Below are 22859 nucleotides of genomic sequence, written 5' to 3'. Positions count from 1 at the left end.
CAATAAAATAGATTTAAAAAAAAAAAGATACACGGTCCAAGAGCTGAAAAATAAAATAATTTTAAAAATAATGGACTTCCCTGGTGGTCCAGGGCATAAGACTCTGTGCTCTCACTGCAGGGGCTCTGAGTTTGATCCCTGGTTGGGGAACTAGATCCCACATGCATGCTGCAACTAAGAGTCCACACGCCACAGCTAAGGATTCTGCATGCTGCAACTAAAGATCCCTTGTGCCACAACTAAGACCCGGCACAGCCAAAATAAATAAATAAATATTTTAAAAATAAATAAATAAAGTAAAAAAATATAAATAAAAACAGGCCACTGTCAGAAACAATGTAAGAGCAACAAGTAAATCTTTGTATAACCTGAGGAATGAACAATGGGGGAATATCTCTCATTTCGGTTATACTCAATCTGTGCAGCAATGAATATTCAATGTGTATTGTTTTAGATGTCAGAAATAAATTGATGATATAAATTAAGTATATGAATTTAGATAAAGCAATTAGTAGCCAGGTCCAAAATACTGTCAGGTTAGCAAGATGTTATTCTGCCTAAACATGATATGCTGCAAATTATAATTACCTGGGAAGCTGATCAAATAATACCATAAGTGAAACCCAAAATTGAATGTAAAGGGTCATTTCCATTAATGCAGAAAATATCAGCAATGCATTTTTCTATTGTGATATTGTTAGGGGAGAATATAAGACACTTGTGAGAGGTTTGTATGAATAAGGGTGCAAAGTAGGGTCATACTATTTTGTTTGGAGAGAGTGGAAAGGCTTCATGGAGGAGACCCTTCTTAAAAGACTGAAAAAGAGTTTGCCACCAGAAAAAAGATAGTACAAAGGCAATTCTAATATTCTTGGAAAACCAGCCTACAAGGCAAGGGTGTTATTTAAGGAAGAATTCCGCCAACTGTATCCATACCAGATGGCTTCTGTGATTGTAAGATTCCCTTTCTTAAATTATTATACATAATTGGTTCTATTTCTGGGATCTCTGACATAAAGATAATGCTTGTTCTGTTTTCAAGATGTAGCTCAAAGGTCAACACCTCCCCAAAGTCCTTCCTGGAACCTCATCTCCAAAAGTTACTCTTGGTTCCTCCCTCTTTGTTCCCTCTACATGCCATTTTCAAGGGGCAAGTGATAGGGGAGTAGTAACTAGCACATGGATGGCAAGAGGTATGGCCATGTCTTCCTCACCTAAGAAGGCACCTAAGAAGGCATATGTTACCGAGAAGAACTGTAATCAACAGTTTGAACAGCTGAAGAAAGGTTTTGAGGATCTAGACTTTCTTCGGCAGTTAAGGTATTAGTCATCATTGTGATAGTACTTTCAGAGAAGTGGAGACAAAAGATAGATCAGTCTGATGATCATTAGGAAAAGATTTCTTAGCATTTCTATGATGGAGTCCCCTTGTCCTGGGTTATAAATTGTTTTGCCTCAACAGCCTCTTTATGTATAGCTCTGAAAACTACATTGTAAACTATTTCTGTTACCCTGGTCTCGATGGGACAACCTATTTAAACTCCCCACAGGGAGATCTTAAGGCACGACAGACCAGGATCAAGAGTGATAACCTGGGATATTCTAAATAAACTCTGGTGGTCTAGTGGGTTTAGAGCCATGTTTTACTAAGGATATAAAAACTGGTGGAGAGAGAAGAAACAAAGTTACTCTTGCAATTTATAAGGAGGTAACTGTAGGGAACAATATTTTTATATTCTTAGGGCATAGAAAGAAGGGTCTCAAAGACCAAGAGCAGTTTCCACTATAGCAGGCAAACTCAGCTTCTAGCCATAGTATATTTATATAGGTAACAGGAAAAGTAGCTTTTTAATTCCCCTGCCTCCAAAATCCAGAGAACATTAGATATATACATTCTTGTTTTGTACAAAACAAAAAAATATTCATAATGTCAATGAATGGTACACTGACATTTAATTATCTTCCAATATAATCACTAATTTCCCTTACTGGTATATAGACTTTGTTATTTTGGAAAGAGCATTTTGTTTGTTGGATCAGAATTACTACTACATTTGCTGGTACCTGCAGATATTTGAACATACAAAGGCTAATCAAACTATTACTTCTGAAAACTAGGATTAAAGGTGAGAATTTAGGTCAAATAGACAATGTGATAAAAAAATAAAAAGAAACAAGTGGTATTATAATTGGAAGACTATTATTATTATTATTATTTTATTTATTTATTTATTTATTTATTTATTTTGTCGTACGCGGGCCTCTCACTGTTGTGGCCTCTCCCGTTGCGGAGCACAGGCTCCGGATGCACAGGCTCAGTGGTCATGGCTCACGGGCCCAGCCGCTCCGCGGCATGCGGGATCCTCCCGGACCGGGGCACAAACCCGTGTCCCCTGCACCGGCAGGCGGACTCCCAACCGCTGCACCTCCAGGGAAGCCTGACAATTATTTTTTCTAGAAAATTCTTTCTAGAAAATTCAAGAGAATCAAATAAAACTCTACTGGATTTTTAAAGAGAGTAAAACAGGTGGCTCCTTATAACTGTTGAGGACTCAACAGCTTTAATATATACCAGCAATAACCAAATAGAAGTTTGGTTTACAGCTTAAATTAAACACAGCTGTAAGGATTATCTTAAGGGAAATGCATGTAAATAAATCTTAATTAAGCTGTTCCTAGATGGAAGGTTAGACATTAAAAGATTTTAATTCTAGTCACTAATCTACTCCCCATTCTAAGATATATTTAGCTTGTTTCTAAAATTCATATGAAAGATTAAATGAACATTAAGTCATGAAAAAGATTTTTTAAACAACTGAGAGGGAAATGTCCTTCTAAATTTAAAACTTTTCTACAAAATAGTAAAAAATGCAGTACCAGCCCAGCAATGGTTTAACCTAAGGGGTCAATGAACAATGTCAACACAAATGAACACGTACATGAGACCTCCCTGGTGGCGCAGTGGTTAAGACTCCGAGCTCCCAACGCAGGGGACCCGGGTTCGATCCCTGGTCAGGGAACTAGATCCCACATGCGTGCCACAACTAAGACCGGGTGCGAGCAGATAAATAAATAACTAAATATTTAGGGGGGGAAAAAAAAAGGACATGTGGAAAATGAAGTGGATTTATTTTATTTTATTTATTTTTTTGGCTGCGTTGGGTTTTCATTGCTGCTTGTGGGCTTTCTCTAGTTGCAGTGAGCAGGGGCTACTCTTTGCGGTCTGCGGGCCTCTCGTTGTCGTGGCCTCTCGTTGTGGTGGCTTCTTTTGTTGTGGAGCACGTGCTCGTGGCGTGTGGGCTCAGTAGTTGCAGTACACAGGCTTAGTTGCTCCACGGCATGTGGGATCTTCCTGGACCAGGGCTCGAACCCGTGTCCTCTGCATTGGCAGGCAGATTCTTAACCACTGCGCCACCAGGGAAGTCCCGAGAAATTGACTTTTTACTTACTAGGTAAATAATGACAAAATAAATTTCACCAGTAGATTAATTTTTTTATAGTAAAAATGTTTTTAACAACAAGAAAAAGATTTATTCTTTACTAAGTATTATAAATTAAGAATTTGGGAAGAATCCATCCTTTTTCAGCCTTTTTTTAAATTAAGCAATTTCTTTGAAGCCTTTTTAAATAATTTCTAATACTGCATTCAAACAACCCATGAAGAATTGAGCTATATATTCTATTTCAGTATGCAAAGAGAATCAAAAACTCCTGAGTAGCCTGTGCTCGAAAACAATCCTATGTTCATTTAATCAAACTTTCTTCAAATTTAGGAAGTTGTAGAATAAAAAGTTTTTACCGGAAGTTTTACTGACTGTCACTCTCCTGCTTATTAACATGCTTCAGCAGTTGTCCATAATTTTTAATTGCAATTTTTAACACCCTAGCTCTCAGTTTGGGGATACCCAAAATTGCTAATTATCATCTCAGGGGGTAAAACTAAGATGTGTTTTAAATTTTGAAAAAATAGACTTTTAAAATTTAATTTTAATTTAATATGGAACTTTAATTTTCTGATTGGATACTTCAAATTAACACTGAATTTAATTTTAGTTTAAAATTTAAATTTAATAATTGTATAAACATTACAGAACTATGTTACTTAAAAAAAAGAGCAAATAAAATAATCGTTGTAGTACAATCTTAGCTCTAAAGATGCAGCAGTGACTAGGGTCCTACATCAGCTCCAATAAAAATCTGGGCTCCACAGAAGGACTTGGCTAGAATCACAGCTAGGAGCAACGTTTATGTCAATGTTGGTATATTACCAAAGAGAGATCACTTTTGAGCTTATCCATACCCATGTGAGAGAAAAGTAGGGTTAAATTTTCAACACAAATGATGGTGGCCACCCCCCCCAATAAAACCAATATCATCCATTTAAATCCGCCCATATATTATAGTTAATGAACTTCAACCTTTGGGGGTGGTGGTGGTGATGATTAGGTGCATGCGGGGTGTTCTGGGGTGGTGGTGATAATTTATTTCTTGATCTGGATGGTTTGACTTTGTAAAACTTCAATGTGCTACACACTCATGAGTTGTGTACTTTCTTTGTGTATATTATAGTTCAATAAAAAGTTTCCTTAAAAAATGAACTCTATGGGACTTCCCTGGTGGCTCAGAGGTTAAGAATCTGCCTGCCAATGCAGGGGACACGAGTTCAAGCCCTGATCCGGGAAGATCCCACATGCTGCGGAGCAACTAAGCCCATGCGCCACAACAACTAAGCCTGCGCTCTAGAGCCTGAGAGCCACAGCTACTGAAGCCGGTGGACCTAGAGCCCGTGCTCCGCAAAAAGAGAAGCCACTGCAATGAGAAGTCCACTTACCACAACTAGAGAAAGCCCGCACGCAGCCAAAAAAAAGAGAACTCTATAAGCAAGCAGGCTAACATAAAAGTAGTTCTAATGGTACATTAGTGGACAGTAGGATTAAGTGAAGAAAAATGTTTTATAACAAAAGAAAAGCAAGGACAGTGAAAAATGTAAGTTAGTTTAACATCAACTGAGAGCATCAACCTCTTGGCTTTTGCCTAATTTTGATCACTGAAGTATAAAATGTTTTTTTCACATTAGCAAGATTTTGCAGACAGCAAACAAGTAGCCCAGGACACCAACTACCCCTTTATTATGATGACATGGTAATACACAAAGAGGTGCCTGATTTGGGCACAGAAATAAGCAGTACCATGGTACAGGGTGAAGACCACCAAGGCAGATACTAGGCAGAAACTTGGAACAAAGGAATAAAAAAAGGGAAGTCTTTGAAGACTATATAAATGTATAAATCCAGGTTAGATAGTTTTAAAACTTTTAGATACTTCAGCTTGGTATACACCTCACCCCAAAAACTCTGGTCACATCACATCCAAATAGGCAATAAAACATTCACTTGTACATACTCATTGCCACACCTGCTCTATTGACTAAAAAACAATCCTACATAGGGGAACCCATGAACTGGGGGCCCGGTGTGAATTGCTCAGCACTGGAACCATCCGGGAAGCTTTGCTGTTTGAATTCTTCTCCCAAACTCAGTCATCACCTCAAAGGCTCAGTTAGGGTGGGGTGGCGGGGGTAGTATAGGGAGTTAATAATAGAGCCTGTATCCAAGAAACTACATCACCTTTTCCACCAAGATCTACTGAATAACAAGGTAACTACTCCCTGACCAGATCCAAAGTGACGGCCGAGAAGAGTCACAAATGTCTGTCAAAGGCTAATAATTAAGGAGGAGTGTGAATGACCACCTGGCAAAGAAACATTTCCAAGATTAAAACAGTGTTAAGAACAAAGGCAAAACATTGCGAAACTGGCTTAGAAAGTTGTGCTACTCAGTTATTTGTTTTTAGGCTTCCTGTGTGTGACCTAACCCTAACACCTCCCTTCAAGAAAAGGAGGCAAGGGCAGCATGATAAAAGTAAGATAGAGGGACTTTCCTGGTGGCACAGCGGTTAAGAATCTGCCTGCCAGCGCAGGCAACACAGATTCGATCCCTGGTCCGGGAAGTTCCCACATGCCGCGGAGCAACGAAGCCCGTGCGCCACAACTACTGAAGCCTGAGCGCCTAGAGCCCATGCTCCGCAACAAGAGAAGCCACCGCAATGAGAAGCCCACACACCACAACAAAGAGTAACCCCCACTCACCGCAACTAGAGAAAAGCCCATGCACAGCAACGAAGACCCAATGCAGCCAGAAATAAATAAATAAATTTTTTAAAAAGTAGGATAGAATTCAACCACTATTTCTACACATAAGTCTGCACACAGAGATGAGAAAATGTACATAAAATCACAAGATGCTTGATTTACATTTACGTTAACGTTTAATATCAAATACAGGACAAATGTAAACTATGCAAGATGAAAAGTAAGTTTGGAGCAATACAATCTACCAGTTGAAGGTTTATTAGATTCCTTAGTTTAAAATGATTTACCTTCATTTCCTCTCTCTCCTTTTTCTTCATTCCTGCATTAAGTATCCATATACGACACTTTTTTCTTTTTTAAATGGAGAGCTCAGCTTTTTTTAAAAAAATAAATTTATTTATTTTTGGCTGCATTGTGTCTTTATTGCTGCACGCAGGCTTCTCATTGTGGTGGCTTCTCTTGTTGCGGAGCACGGGCTCTAGGTGCACGGGCTTCAGTAGTTGTGGCACACGGGCTTAGCTGCTCCACGGCATGTGGGATCTTCCCAGACCAGGGCTCGAACCCGTGTCCCCTGCCTTGGCAGGAGGATTCTTAAACCACTGCACCACCAGGGAAGTCCCTCCATATAAGACTTGATTATGCTAGTGTCATTCAAAATAATAAAGTCCTAAAAACAATGTAGACTATAGAAAAACCTAACCATTTACTCTATTTTTTATTTAACCTCAAGACCTCAAATTTGGGTTGGACAACTTTAGCAGACTATTAGTTCTAATACTTAAAAGGGCCCATGTCTCAGGAAAGAGCTAATAATGTATACCAGAGCAATACTATTTCAAGATATCAATTCCAACTGAAAATATTCAATAACAGTCTTATTTAAGCTCTATATTCATTTACTCAACAAAAATTTATTGAGTCCTGAATATGTGCTGGGCATTGCTCCAGGCACAAGCAACATAACTTGGAAATTTTGCAACAAGTAAACTTTGTTGCAAAGTTTTCCTAACACATATAATCATTTATGAGGCCTATTTTTTTCACAGATACACAGAATTAATTCTTGGTTTGGTTATCAAGATTATTCTTTTGCCAAACTTCCCTGGGGGCCCAGTGGCTAACACTCCACGCTCGCAATGCTGCGGACCTGGGTTCAATCCCTGGTCAAGGAACTAGATCCCACATGCCGCAACTAAAGATCCCGCATAAATAAATAAATAAACAAACAAACAAACATATAAAAAGATGGGGCTTCCCTGGTGGCGTAGTGATTAAGAATCTGCCTGCCAATGCAGGGGACAGGGGTTTGAGCCCTGGTCCGGGAAGATCCCACATGCCGCAGAGCAACTAAGCCCGTATGCCACAACTACTGAAAGCTGCGTGCCTAGAGCCCATGCTCCGCAACAAGAGAAGCCACTACAATGAGAAGCCCACGCACCCAATGAAGAGTAGCCCCAGGTCGACGTAACTAAAGAAAGCCCGTGTGCAGTAACGAAGACACAATGCAACCAAAAATAGATTAATTAATTTTAAAAAAAGATTCTTTTGCATTGTCATTAGTAGATATCAAAATTTGCATAAGTTCTTAGCAACTATGCTTTATTTCAGTCTTGTCTCTGAATTGTTTTTGTATTTGTGAAAAGAGCCAGATTCTGAAAGAAAAATTGCAAAAGGTAAAGTAAGAAAATAATTTTGCTATAGCTGCTTCATGGAAAATGCTATATATCTTTTACATACCTAGCAACCCTTAAGAAGACTTAAGCCATTAATAGGACTTTAACAGAAAGTTGCTGCCAAAATCTTTAACCTGCAGATTTCATATTTGTCTTCATAGAAAAAATAGAAGTATTGATATATATCAAAATTCTATCAGTGTAATTATTATTATGCTAGAGAAGGTTTGAACGGCGGGAAGAATCATCCAAAATTCTACCACTTAACCCACCCACCTTGATCTTTTGGGTCACTTACTCAAGAGGAAGCCAGCTGCCATAAGCATATTTTCACCCTTTGCTACTTCAAGGCAAATAAGTAAAATATTCAGAAATATCTAACAGACACAGATTAGCAAACCTATGTAAACTATCAGTGCCAAATATTGGGAACCAATCCCTACCACTTATTTCAGCAAATATGCAAGGTCGTATGTGGGGGAAAACACAGAAGAACAGTAACCATACCGTTAAGAAATACATAAGGGGGGCGGGAGGGGAAGCAGGAGAATTATTACCACAAAAGTTAGGATGGAGGGGTTCTTGGGGCTTCTGGGAACCTAGAAAAATTGTATTTTTCACCTGGGTAGTTGCTTGATGAGTGTTCAATTTATAATCATAGGTCAACTCTACCTTTATATTTTACAATTATTTTGATATATTCCATACGAACAATGTGCTGCTTAAGAGCATTATTTTGTGAATAAAGATTCACAAATTAAAGTTTTTTGCCTTTAGAGATGATAGCGCTAAGGAAGATAGATTAGATTAGATGTATTATATATTAAATATATCGGATAGGGCTAAGATAGCTATATTTTACAATGTCAATGTAGTATCCTTAACATATTGATATTTTTAGCGAAGAAGAGATATTGAACTTTGTAAGAGCCAGTCTCCAAGATGCCCCCAATCATCACCACCACCTGGTATTTATGCCCCTGCATAGTCCCCTCCTACACTAAATAAGGCTCAATAATGTAGCAACTTCCAAGGTTAATGTCATAAAAGACATTGTGGCTTCCTCCTTATTATATTTTGATTGACTCACTTTGGGGGAAAACAAGCTGCTATGACATGAGAAAACACTTAAGAAATCCTATGATAAGATAGTGAGTCCTCTAGTGAACAGCTATCAAGGAACTAAAGCCTCCTGCAAATGACATGGGATGTGGACCCTCCAGCACCCTCCTCCCCAATCCAGTTTGAGATGATAAAGACCTCTTCTGGAAGCACCCTCCTAAGTTACCCACAGATTACTGACTCACGAAAGTGATTAGGTAATAAATGTTTTTTGTTCAAAGCTACCAAATTTGGGTAATTTGTAAAGCAGCAACAGAGAAATAATACTGAGCTTATCAAGTAATTACTTAGAATGGTCTTTATAAAACAAACCAGATAGAGAACACATCCCTAATTAAAATACTTCAAAGGCTTCATGTTGTTCATGGACTAAAATTCACTATGGCCTACAAAACCATTCATGCTCTGGCTTCTGCCTACCTTTTTACCTTCTCTGATTTCCATTCTCTACCTCCTCAACTTCACTAGACTCCTCTTAGATTAAAGAATGTACTCTCTTCCTTGACCTTTGTACTTGCTGTTTTCTCTACCTAGGAATGTTCTTCCTTGCATTCTTGGGGGTATTCTTTGCATTCTCGGCTCCTTTTTGTCACTCAGTAGTCCTCACACGCAGGCTTCTCATTGTGGTGGCTTCTCTTGTTGCGGAGCACGGGCTCTAGGTGCACGGGCTTCAGTAGTTGTGGCACACGGGCTTAGCTGCTCCACGGCATGTGGGATCTTCCCAGACCAGGGCTCGAACCCGTGTCCCCTGCCTTGGCAGGAGGATTCTTAAACCACTGCACCACCAGGGAAGTCCCTCCATATAAGACTTGATTATGCTAGTGTCATTCAAAATAATAAAGTCCTAAAAACAATGTAGACTATAGAAAAACCTAACCATTTACTCTATTTTTTATTTAACCTCAAGACCTCAAATTTGGGTTGGACAACTTTAGCAGACTATTAGTTCTAATACTTAAAAGGGCCCATGTCTCAGGAAAGAGCTAATAATGTATACCAGAGCAATACTATTTCAAGATATCAATTCCAACTGAAAATATTCAATAACAGTCTTATTTAAGCTCTATATTCATTTACTCAACAAAAATTTATTGAGTCCTGAATATGTGCTGGGCATTGCTCCAGGCACAAGCAACATAACTTGGAAATTTTGCAACAAGTAAACTTTGTTGCAAAGTTTTCCTAACACATATAATCATTTATGAGGCCTATTTTTTTCACAGATACACAGAATTAATTCTTGGTTTGGTTATCAAGATTATTCTTTTGCCAAACTTCCCTGGGGGCCCAGTGGCTAACACTCCACGCTCGCAATGCTGCGGACCTGGGTTCAATCCCTGGTCAAGGAACTAGATCCCACATGCCGCAACTAAAGATCCCGCATAAATAAATAAATAAACAAACAAACAAACATATAAAAAGATGGGGCTTCCCTGGTGGCGTAGTGATTAAGAATCTGCCTGCCAATGCAGGGGACAGGGGTTTGAGCCCTGGTCCGGGAAGATCCCACATGCCGCAGAGCAACTAAGCCCGTATGCCACAACTACTGAAAGCTGCGTGCCTAGAGCCCATGCTCCGCAACAAGAGAAGCCACTACAATGAGAAGCCCACGCACCCAATGAAGAGTAGCCCCAGGTCGACGTAACTAAAGAAAGCCCGTGTGCAGTAACGAAGACACAATGCAACCAAAAATAGATTAATTAATTTTAAAAAAAGATTCTTTTGCATTGTCATTAGTAGATATCAAAATTTGCATAAGTTCTTAGCAACTATGCTTTATTTCAGTCTTGTCTCTGAATTGTTTTTGTATTTGTGAAAAGAGCCAGATTCTGAAAGAAAAATTGCAAAAGGTAAAGTAAGAAAATAATTTTGCTATAGCTGCTTCATGGAAAATGCTATATATCTTTTACATACCTAGCAACCCTTAAGAAGACTTAAGCCATTAATAGGACTTTAACAGAAAGTTGCTGCCAAAATCTTTAACCTGCAGATTTCATATTTGTCTTCATAGAAAAAATAGAAGTATTGATATATATCAAAATTCTATCAGTGTAATTATTATTATGCTAGAGAAGGTTTGAACGGCGGGAAGAATCATCCAAAATTCTACCACTTAACCCACCCACCTTGATCTTTTGGGTCACTTACTCAAGAGGAAGCCAGCTGCCATAAGCATATTTTCACCCTTTGCTACTTCAAGGCAAATAAGTAAAATATTCAGAAATATCTAACAGACACAGATTAGCAAACCTATGTAAACTATCAGTGCCAAATATTGGGAACCAATCCCTACCACTTATTTCAGCAAATATGCAAGGTCGTATGTGGGGGAAAACACAGAAGAACAGTAACCATACCGTTAAGAAATACATAAGGGGGGCGGGAGGGGAAGCAGGAGAATTATTACCACAAAAGTTAGGATGGAGGGGTTCTTGGGGCTTCTGGGAACCTAGAAAAATTGTATTTTTCACCTGGGTAGTTGCTTGATGAGTGTTCAATTTATAATCATAGGTCAACTCTACCTTTATATTTTACAATTATTTTGATATATTCCATACGAACAATGTGCTGCTTAAGAGCATTATTTTGTGAATAAAGATTCACAAATTAAAGTTTTTTGCCTTTAGAGATGATAGCGCTAAGGAAGATAGATTAGATTAGATGTATTATATATTAAATATATCGGATAGGGCTAAGATAGCTATATTTTACAATGTCAATGTAGTATCCTTAACATATTGATATTTTTAGCGAAGAAGAGATATTGAACTTTGTAAGAGCCAGTCTCCAAGATGCCCCCAATCATCACCACCACCTGGTATTTATGCCCCTGCATAGTCCCCTCCTACACTAAATAAGGCTCAATAATGTAGCAACTTCCAAGGTTAATGTCATAAAAGACATTGTGGCTTCCTCCTTATTATATTTTGATTGACTCACTTTGGGGGAAAACAAGCTGCTATGACATGAGAAAACACTTAAGAAATCCTATGATAAGATAGTGAGTCCTCTAGTGAACAGCTATCAAGGAACTAAAGCCTCCTGCAAATGACATGGGATGTGGACCCTCCAGCACCCTCCTCCCCAATCCAGTTTGAGATGATAAAGACCTCTTCTGGAAGCACCCTCCTAAGTTACCCACAGATTACTGACTCACGAAAGTGATTAGGTAATAAATGTTTTTTGTTCAAAGCTACCAAATTTGGGTAATTTGTAAAGCAGCAACAGAGAAATAATACTGAGCTTATCAAGTAATTACTTAGAATGGTCTTTATAAAACAAACCAGATAGAGAACACATCCCTAATTAAAATACTTCAAAGGCTTCATGTTGTTCATGGACTAAAATTCACTATGGCCTACAAAACCATTCATGCTCTGGCTTCTGCCTACCTTTTTACCTTCTCTGATTTCCATTCTCTACCTCCTCAACTTCACTAGACTCCTCTTAGATTAAAGAATGTACTCTCTTCCTTGACCTTTGTACTTGCTGTTTTCTCTACCTAGGAATGTTCTTCCTTGCATTCTTGGGGGTATTCTTTGCATTCTCGGCTCCTTTTTGTCACTCAGTAGTCCTCAGCTTAAAAGTTCTCTCCCCAATGAGGCCTTCCCTGATGACCCATTCATAAGAAGAAAACCCTAGAAGGTTCCCACTAAAGAGAGGAAAAAGATGAGACCATATTTAAAGCAATATAAACCTGGAGTTAGTATGTTAGACTAACTGTATTAAATGAAAAAAAGAAATTACTAGTTTAAATTTAGAAAGGAGAATATAAATTTGTCATTACAGACTATGATTGTACATCTGAAATACATATGAGAAATAAATTGGAAAACAAGAAGCATGTAAACTCTATAGGAACAAAACTTTAAAACACTCCTGAAGGACAAAAGAAGGCATAAACAAATGGAAAGGTATAGCATTTAGGATAGGAAGACTAAACATCAAAAATGTAAATTCTCCAAATTATCTCTGTAATATGATTCCAATAAAAATACCAAAATCGAGGGACCTCCCTGGTGGTCCAGTGGTAAAGAATCTGCCTTACAATGCAGGGGACGTGGGTTCGATCCACGGTCAGGGAACTAAGATCCCTCGTGGAGCGGGGAAACTAAGCCCGCGTGCCCTGGAGCCTGCATGCCACAACTAGAGAGAGATAACCTGCATGCCACAACTAAGCCTGCACGCTGTGACGAAAGATCCCGCGCACCACAACAAAAGAAAGATTCCGCATGCCTCAACCAAGATCCCGCGAGCCGCAACTAAGACCTGACGCAGCCAAAAATAAATAAAATAAATAATAAAATAAATCTTAAACAAAAAAAACCCCCAAAATCGACAAGGTATTTCTTGCAAATAGACAAGGCAATCATAAACTCATACGGAAAAGAAAACAAGGCAAGAATATTTAGGAAATTTCTGAAGAATTAGCTCTATCAGATATTAAAACATTTTTAAACCCAAATAATTAGAGTAATTTGATGCTGATACATAACATTATGTGACAGAACAGAAAATCTACTAATATAAACATATACAAATCAGTAGGGAGAAGAAAGACAATTAAGTGGTGTTGGATAGCTGGGTAGCCAGCTGAAAAAACTTAAGTTGTGACTAACATTCTACACACAAGATGAATAAAACAGTTAAGTGTAGAAAAAATGAAATCATTAAAATATTATAAAAAGAAAATTCGAGATTTATAAGGTAGAAGTGGTAAAGATTTTTCTAATTAAGACACACTGAAGCCATAAAAGCAAAGTTTTCCATTAAAAATTTAACTTAACATTTCAACTCATTGGGGACTCCCCTGGTGGCACAGTGGTTAAGAATCTGCCTGCCAATGCAGAGGACATGGGTTCAAGCCCTGTTCTGGGAAGATCCCACATGCTGCAAAGCAAATAAGCCCATGTGCCACAACTACTGAGCCTGCGAGCCACAACTACTGAGACAGAGGTGCCACAATTACTGAAGCCCACGCACCTAGAGCCACTGCTCCACAACAAGAGAAGCCACCATAGTGAGAAGCCTGCCCACCGCAACAAAGAGTAGCTCCTGCTCACCACAACTAGAGAAAGCCTGCGTGCAGCAACGAAGACCCAACGCCACCAAAAATTAAAAAAAATTTTTTTTTAAATTTCATTTCATTAAAAAAAATCTGTATTTTAAAAAATATGACAAACAAGGACTTCCTTGGTGGTCCAGTGGTTAAGACTCCACCCTTCCACTGCAAGGGCCGTGGGTTCAATCCCAGGTGTGGGAGCTAAGATTCTGCATGCTATGCAGCACGGCCAAAAAAACAAGACAAAGAGAAAATATATTTGCAACTTATCACAGTCAATTTTCTAAAGGATCTTCTATAAAAATCAATAGAAGCCTAATAACCCAATAGAAAAAACAGCCCTTCTGTATTATTTCCTACTTTAAAATGTTTTGGATTGACCGTCTTAACTTTCTCAAGAGTGAATAAAATAAAAAATAAAAATAAAGATCACTCTGACTACTGTTTAGATATATCTTCACCAAAACTCTTACATGTGGGGACTGACTTGTGTGGATGAATGTTTTGTTGGAATTGAGCAAACTGAAGGCAGGTATCTTATTTGGGATTCGATTCTATTTAATGTAACAGAAGACTGCCTAGTAACAGGTTTTAAAGAAGTGAAAAAAAAGTCTCTCATGTTACAGAAATCCAGGTTTAAGAAGCCTAAGGTTGGTACAGCGCTTCTATTGGTATCATCAGGGACTTGGGCTCCTGTCTTTCTTCTCCCCATCCTAGTACATATCTTCTATTATCAAGTCAATTCTTGGTTCTAGTCGGCCGTTGGAGCTCCAGCCATTAAACCCATGTTCTATAAATGTTGAGGGAAAGGAGACAGACACAAAAGAGTACATTCTATATGACTCTAGTTGTATAGAAATCATGAAAAAGACCTGTATAGTAATGAAGTGGTTATATAGTGGTTATCTTTGCATGGAGCTACCAACTGGGAGGGGCCAAAGGGAGGCTTCTGGGGTGCTAGAAAGATTTATATCACTATCTGGGTAGTGTTATACATATGGAGAATTCCTTCATATGTTCATTTATATTTTGACAAGACTATGCACTCCAAACAGATTGAAGAAACTGAAAGTACTCTAACATATTTAGTGTTCAGTGCCCAGCTCTCGTGCTCATCACTGCTGTCACCCTCCAAAGGCTGAAAAGTAACCAAGACAGGGAATTCCCTGGCAGTCCAATGGTTAGGATTCTCCCAAATTGGTATGATACAATTTGATACAATTCTAATCAAAACCCTACCAGAGAGACTTCCCTGACAGTTCAGTGGTTAAGACTCTGCTCTTCCACTGCAGGGGGTATGGGTTCAATCCCTGGTTGGGGAACTAAGATCCCGCATGCCGTGCGGTGCAGCCAAAAATAAATAAATAAATAACCAAGTCATACAGTCTGCTGGAATACATAAGGATGTGACAATTGTCTTGCTTTAGGAACAGCGTGGTTCCAACCCTATCTCCATTTTGCATTTAATGTTTTTTATTCTTCTGAAATGGGCATAAAAACAATGACTTTTCCCTTTTCTAAAATCATGAGTCTCTCTATAGGAATTTATGAGGCAATGTATGTCAGGTTCTTAACATGGTTCCTGATATTTAATGAGAGGTAGTTGTTATTATTTTACTATCATTATTATAGTTATCATCATTATTGACAAATGATAGGACAGCATCTCAAATGATCCTTTGGTCAAGAATTCCAAATCAACTGGTCAATAGCCTTGTGGATGTGAACATCCTCCTGATATGATACTGTTTCTCAGTTGAGAACTTCCTAAAGAAGCTAAATACAGTTCTTACTTCTTATAGCTACGCAAATTTATAAAACTCAAAGTAGTCATAGAAACAATTTTGGAAATATGTTGTAAAAAGTTTGGTTTTGTTTTCAATATTGTATGATCTTCATTAAGGTGGCCCTATGAGACAATGAATTAGAAAGAATTTCAAAATAACTGATAAAAGTGAGATATAGGTGCAGCTACAGATTATCGTACTAAGTAAAGTAAGTCAGAAAGAGAAAGACAAATACCATATGATATCACTTATATGTGAAATCTAAAATATGACACAAATGAACCTATCTATGAAACAGAAACAAAATCAGGGACATAGAGAATACACTGGTGGTCGCCATGGGGGAGGGGGTTGGGGGAGGGATGGAGTGGGAGGTTGGGGTGAGCAGATGTAAGCTTTTATATCTAGAATGGATAAACAACAAGGTCCTACTGTCTAGCACAGAGAACTATATTCAACATCCTACGATAAACCATAATGAAAAAGAATGTGCAAAAAAAAAATAAGATATAGGAAACAATATATATAATTTAGTACCATTTATTTATGCTGTCTAATTATAAATGCACTGAATGCTCTCTAAAAGTAACAAAAAACTCTAAGACTAATGACCCTATATCACAAGATACCAACTGAGAATGGCCATACCCTTTTGTTCGTTAACATAAAAAGCCCAGGCTAAGACAAATAGCTTCCTTTTTTCCCTGGGAATAATGGGGGTGGGTATTTTTCTAGTCCACATCTTCATGGAAAGAAATTGATTTAGTTTATATGTGGAATATATCCATTTTGAAAAATGTATAAATGCAAAATACTTACCCACTTAGCAACTGGACACCCATTAGAGCTTTTTCCTTCTTTCCCCGTGTACACTACTATTTCTATCCTTATTGCGTTTCCTTTTTGACCATACCTGAGTATGAAACACAGTGAAGGGAAAATAATTGCAATACACTTTTAACATCTTCATGTGCATAAGATATAGATTTACAGAAGTACAAAATTCAAACACTCATAATTATAACTGTTAAAAATTTACTTTCGTGTGGCAGATATTTTTATTTGTTATCCAGTTCTGTTTACTTGTCCTTAAGGATCACTCTTTTAAAAAATGGCCTGACTCCAAGACAAGCAAAAGTAATGTGAATGCAGTGTTGACAGAGGTAATTTTAACTATTTCTACCATTATACAATAATATAAAAATAAGTATGTCTGCATTGAACAAAGATAGCCTTGCTTTGTGAAGGTCTTATTGAGTGCCCAATGGCTTGTGTGAGTGACTCAGCAGGGACACCAGGACTCTATGCTTTTCCTGGGCCCTAAGAAACATCAAACTCATGCTCCTGAAAGTTTTCCATTCACCTCAGGTTTGTTCCCAGAGATGATTTCTCTGCATTGAGTCAGATCCCCAATAATGAATGATTTTAACAGGGAAGCATAATTCCTCACCTATTCTCCATGATTTCCCTGACAGCAGCAACACTTGGTCCTGCCCCAAGGTGTGTATAATATGGGCCTTTGTCTTTTTGTATAACTCGATCTGTGGAAGGAATAAGATTATTAGACCCAAAACTTTACAGAATTGCATAGGGGCAAGGAAGAGCTTTTTTTTTTTTTTTTTTTTTTTTTTTTTCAATTCAGAACAATGAATCTTGACAAGATTTTGGTAAGCTTTAGTAATTAAAGTCTAGGACAATAGGCCCTGGAATTTAACTTATCCCTTTCTTTCTGCTCCTAATTAATCCACTCTTTCTCTAAGAATCAGAGGAGGAAAAACATATTTTAAGTTGTGGTTCATATTTATTCTCAGATCTCCTGCTTTAAAAAAATTCCATAAAAATTGAGGTACAAAATTAAGCTACCCAAGAGCAATACATCTTAAAAGCTTGGCCTCAGAATCCTATTAAAATTGAGCCCGACAGTTGCACTGCTAAGATTTTATTCTATTACACATGCGCACAATTATGTATTTATAATACACATGTATACAAGAATATTCCTTGTTACAATTGTATGTAATATTAAAAAAGAAAAACACTCTTAACATTTTTCAAGGAGGTAATAGTTAAATAGTATGTTTTAAAAGCCTTAAATTTTGTAAAACTGGAAACAAAATTAAAATCGCTAATAATGTTAATTTATATAGAAAAAATATAACAGCCGTTTTTCTCTAGAAAAAGACATTTGCACCATATTTCTGTACCATTTGAATTTTTGTGTAAATTACATAGTTCTTAGAAAATGGTATTTTAAAACTTGGCCTCGAGATTCATGTCTAACTACAATCACTGGGAAATGCATGTCTACCTACACCAAAAGATCATTACTTACCATTTTAATTGGACATCAAATACAGGATTATTTCTGTGGCTACTTAAGTAAGATACGGTGAATAACTTTTAACTTATTGGTAATCTAGAGCAGTGGTTTTTAATCAGGGGTATTTTTGCCAAAGGGGACATTTGGCAATATTTTGGGTTGTGACAACTGCAAACGTGCACCCGTGTGTGTGTGTGTGTGTGTGTGTGTGTGTGTGTATCACTAGTGAGTAGAGGCCAGGGATGCCACTAAACAGCCTACAATAGATAAGGTGGTCCCCCTACAACAAAGAATTATCCCACCTAAAATGCCAATAGTGCTAAATTTGAGGAACCTTGATCTAAAGGTTAATTACTCTAATTTTGCTAGAACATAATAACACTTTCACAGAAATCCTTTACCCTCAGATATGATTGGGATCCTTTACCCTCACTTTGGATGATTTCTGAAGTCTACTTTTTTGTTTCTCTTTTTAAGTTCCGATTTCTACACAATGAGCACAATAACCTTAAATGTAACAATTATAGGAAAACATGTAACTGACAAGTGTATTCAACAGTTCCAGGTCCACTGCAGATACTGAATAATCTTTGAATGCCTGGCTGTCTTGACTCCGACACTGTGATAAGGTAGTATGTATAAGGAAAGGGTCTTGAAACTAGACAATCATCCTATTAAAATTTAGGTATGCAGTCAAATTAGATGAGCTCAGGTATATAAATCTTACGGGCATTTTAAATTAAAGACCTTTTTTCCATTTTTAATGATATTCAGAGAAACAGTCTCTTTTTCACTTCAGATTTTTTTTTTTTTTTTTTTTTTTTTGTGGTATGCGGGCCTTCCTCTGCTGCGGCCTCTCCCGTTGCGGAGCACAGGTTCCGGACGCGCAGGCCCAGCGGCCATGGCTCACGGGCCCAGCCGCTCCGCGGCATGTGGGATCCTCCCAGACCGGGGCGCGAACCCGGTTCCCCTGCATCGGCAGGCGGATGCGCAACCACTGCGCCACCAGGGAAGCCCTTCACTTCAGATTTTTGAAGCAACAGAGGATGGAAGTTACAAATACAGCTGCTGGAGCTGGGACTGCCTGTCTTTGAATTCCAGTTTAATCATTTACAAGCTGTGAACTTCTTTGACTCAGTCTCCTCACTTGTAAAATGGGGATAATAAGCATTCCCTTTGGTGGGTTGTTGTGAATATAACAAGTCAAGGGTGTAGGACAGTTATCAGACTTGCAGTAAAAGATCTGGAATAGGAGCCATTATCATTATTACAATCTTCTGTCCTTGGTCCAAGAATCTCTCATTCTGCCAAATTGACCCCACTCAGACAGCACTGCCACCCCTTTCAGATTGTCAGATCCTCCTCCTTGGAGGCTCTTCATTCTCAGAGGAGCCTATCTTTGGTGCCTGGTATGTGGTAGGCTGTCAAAACTGAGTGTTGAATGATGAGCAGAGAAATGGAAGGATGCATTTCAGAATATCAAATGCACTTTGAAAAATCAAGAACTAAAAGTCATTGCTACACTTCACTATTTTTTCTATTGTGGTTAAAAAAATATCAGAATGATATACTTACTTTATCCTTCCAATCAATCCTTTAACCATCCATTCTGGAATATACTAATAGCAATTACAGATACTTTCTTTAATAGTTATTTGTAAAGTTGTACATATATTTTATGTTCTCTGTATGCATGCTATATTGCACAATTTAAAAATATATATTTTTAAACAAAAGACTTAAAGGTTGAAATTCTTTTGAATATAGGAAGAATAAACTGTGATAATGTATTAAGGGACTTCATTCTTATGATATGCACAGTAAACAACTTGAGAGACATCTAGCTTGAGAGAAATCAAATTTTCCACTTAAGAAAGTTTCCAAATTACCAGTTGGATTTCCCATTTATCTGAGCAGCATCAATAAAAGTCCCACAGAAAAATGGGTATAGAATTATTTAGTCCATCCTAGCTAGAATATGAATGGGGCAAAAATGTCATATATAAAAGGTAAAACAAAGTTGAGTCAGTCACGACTTGAGGCCATTAATGCAAGAAAATGAAGAAACTCACTTACCAAGACAGTTGCAGGTAGGCAATTCAGAATCTTTTGTTGTGGACACCAGGGTTTTCGTAGGATTAGTAAAGAAGTTCATCGCATAATCATTAAAACTTTTCTGCGCACTGTCTATTGGGGAAAATTCTGATGCTCCAACACTAGATGAACAGACGTCCTCTTCACTTTTGGTAGAAACCACTGTAATTCCACCTGAACATACTACATTTAGGTTCCTGAGAATTTGTGCTGGGTCCGGTAAAGGGGTCTCATGAGAGATACCAGGCAATGTCGGCAGCCTCTGATGTGTGACTTGGTCTTTAACATCCTGTTGGAACTGTGTTTGGTCATTGCCAGCCATCCCATTAGCACACTGGTTAGTTGGAGAGGTTGGCCGGAGTAAAGGATGAGCTTTCTGATTGACATTCACTGTTGGCTGTACCTGAGCATATCCATTTTCTGTAAACGCCTGTCCGTTGGATTCTGCTTTTAACTGGATTATGGGGAGAGAATCCAAGGGTTCAACCTTCATCTTCTCCTGGGCTAATTCAGGATAATACCGCTCAAATTTTATTTGAGTGAGTGGAGGAAATAATTTTTTGTGTTCTAATGCTGAGCTCCTTTGAGTCAGTGGTTTCCATACTTTGGTTAGGGGAGGAATTTTTCCCAATAGAATAGGAAAGTCATGTGGACCAAACTGACCAAATCTTTGAAATTTAGATGCTATCCAAATGTCATGTAACTTACTATATTCATATGCCAACTGTTCCTGTTTTTTCTGGTCATTTTCTTGACAACTTATGATCACAGGCTTCTTTTTCCGTCGATCTCTGGATGGGGTAGATTTTGTCTTTTTCTGGATTGTGTTCTTTTGCTTTGTTACTGAAGGTCCTTGATTATTTTGTACACTGGAAGGTGGTTTATGCTCTATTGTGCCCTTCTCCTGGCTATAGTTTTGCTGTACATTATATGCAACAAGGCTTGTTGGTGTACTTTCAACTTTTTTGTCCTCCGGTTTTATACAATTGAATTTAATTATTGATGCAAGTTGTGTTAACTGTGCAGCAACATCTTCTTCTATTTTACTATGAACTGTATCTTGACATGAGGGATCATCCTTTGAGTCCAACTTGATGCTGCTGTCCAGTGACTGGTTACAATACTCTGACTTACTAGTTGTTGTTGTCAACTGATGCAAATTTTTGGAACTGTCAAGAGCAGTTCTACCTTGAGCAACATTTTTATTGGTATCGGTTTTAGATGAATTTGAATTTGGTATAAAAACAGATACTGAATTTGTGACTATTGAATATTCCTGTGCCTTTGTGGATGCTTGGTCACTAGATGAGCTGTTGTGTGACTTAGAAATATTTTGGCCATTGAACATCAACGTGTTGCATGAACTTTGCTTTTCCAGAGATGGACAGTGATGAAGGCTTTGTGGCCCCCCTTGTAAATTTGGGTCTTGGAGGTCTTTTCTTACAGAATACAGGATAGCTTTACAGCTGTTAAGCAAACTAGCTGTTCTCTGTTGTGTTTCTTCATCCTTCTCTGACTTCGACGGTGAGGAATTTTCTGATGGGGCTTCTGAAAGTTGTGTTAGAGCTTCTATGGCCACTACTTGTTCTAGCGTTAATCTCCTATCTTTCATTAGGGATAGAAGACTTGGTTGAAGTGTTGATCCTTCTTTTAGTTCTCTATTTGTTATAATTTCTAGGGATTTTGGTTGATCACTTTCATTGTGTATACTAGGATGACTATTTAAGTTGCAGTTTGCAGGATCTGGAAAAGACTTACAATTAAAGCCAGGCTTCTGAATGACCAAAACATTACTTCTCCCCTTGAGATGATCACAGCTCGCACTAGTAGCAATGGCGCTCATGGCATTGTTATGGTTTGCAGTGTCTTTCAGGAATTTATAAGGATTGTTTTCAAATGCCTTGCCAAGTTCTTCAATGTTGATTTTTTTAAAAGACAAATTTGTTTCAGTTGGCAAATAGTGTACATTTTTAATGCCGTTTCTTACAGTTTGTGCAAACAATTTTTGAGGTTCAAGGAGGTCAGTAAGTAGGATTTTTTTCCTGTCATCTTCAGAGCTTTTCAAATTTTCAGCTTCTGTTTTAATTGTATTAAATTCTCCTTTAACATGATCAGTTAAGTGTGATTTCTTGTTTTGTGTCCACTTTTCCACTTCAATACCTGTCATACTTTCTTCATTTTTAGTTACATTTTCTAAGGGACATGAATTTAATTCCAATCTTTTTTCTTCCTCATGACCACAACTACTGTATTCCATGGATTCTGACTTGGGGCCATTTACTGGTTTGTTGTCAAAATCTGCCTATAAAATAAACAGAGAAATTACTCTTATAATCTGCTCAAATATCTGAGTAAGAGCTGTAAGAACTTTACAATTTAAAAGCAACTAAACGTGAAGTCCCTGAAAACATTTTATTTTCACTTTTTACATTTTTAGAAGTTATAAAATACCAAAAAGGGGAAAGATAAAAAAGAGAGGTGGAGGGGCTTCCCTGGTGGCGCAGTGGTTGCGTGTCCGCCTGCCGATGCAGGGGAACCGGGTTCGCGCCCCGGTCTGGGAGGATCCCACATGCCGCGGAGCGGCTGGGCCCGTGAGCCATGGCCGCTGAGCCTGCGCGTCCGGAGCCTGTGCTCCGCAACGGGAGAGGCC

The 22859-nt window shown here is 38.1% G+C and overlaps 1 protein-coding gene across 4 annotated transcripts in view; it reads right to left on the bottom strand.

Moving 5' to 3' along the window:
- Positions 1-22859, bottom strand: part of TET1 (tet methylcytosine dioxygenase 1) — a 132155-nt gene that overhangs the window by 30365 nt on the left and 78931 nt on the right. For 3 of the 4 annotated variants that reach the window (XM_024132182.2, XM_007121056.2, XM_007121055.2), the window contains 3 exons: positions 20192-22511; positions 17246-17336; positions 16615-16708 (listed from right to left, as the gene is read on the bottom strand). The exons of the other annotated variant lie outside the window; for it this stretch is intronic. In XM_024132182.2, the coding sequence (XP_023987950.1) occupies positions 16615-16708; positions 17246-17336; positions 20192-22511 (2505 nt within the window). The remainder of the gene's footprint in view (positions 1-16614; positions 16709-17245; positions 17337-20191; positions 22512-22859) is intronic. 4 annotated transcript variants of the gene reach the window in all.

The sequence above is a fragment of the Physeter macrocephalus genome, chromosome 20, assembly GCF_002837175.3.
Source record: "Physeter macrocephalus isolate SW-GA chromosome 20, ASM283717v5, whole genome shotgun sequence".
Taxonomy (NCBI): Eukaryota; Metazoa; Chordata; class Mammalia; order Artiodactyla; family Physeteridae; genus Physeter; species Physeter macrocephalus.
The sequence above is the reverse complement of the archived record's forward strand: the minus strand, read 5'-3'. Positions and strand labels throughout refer to the sequence as shown.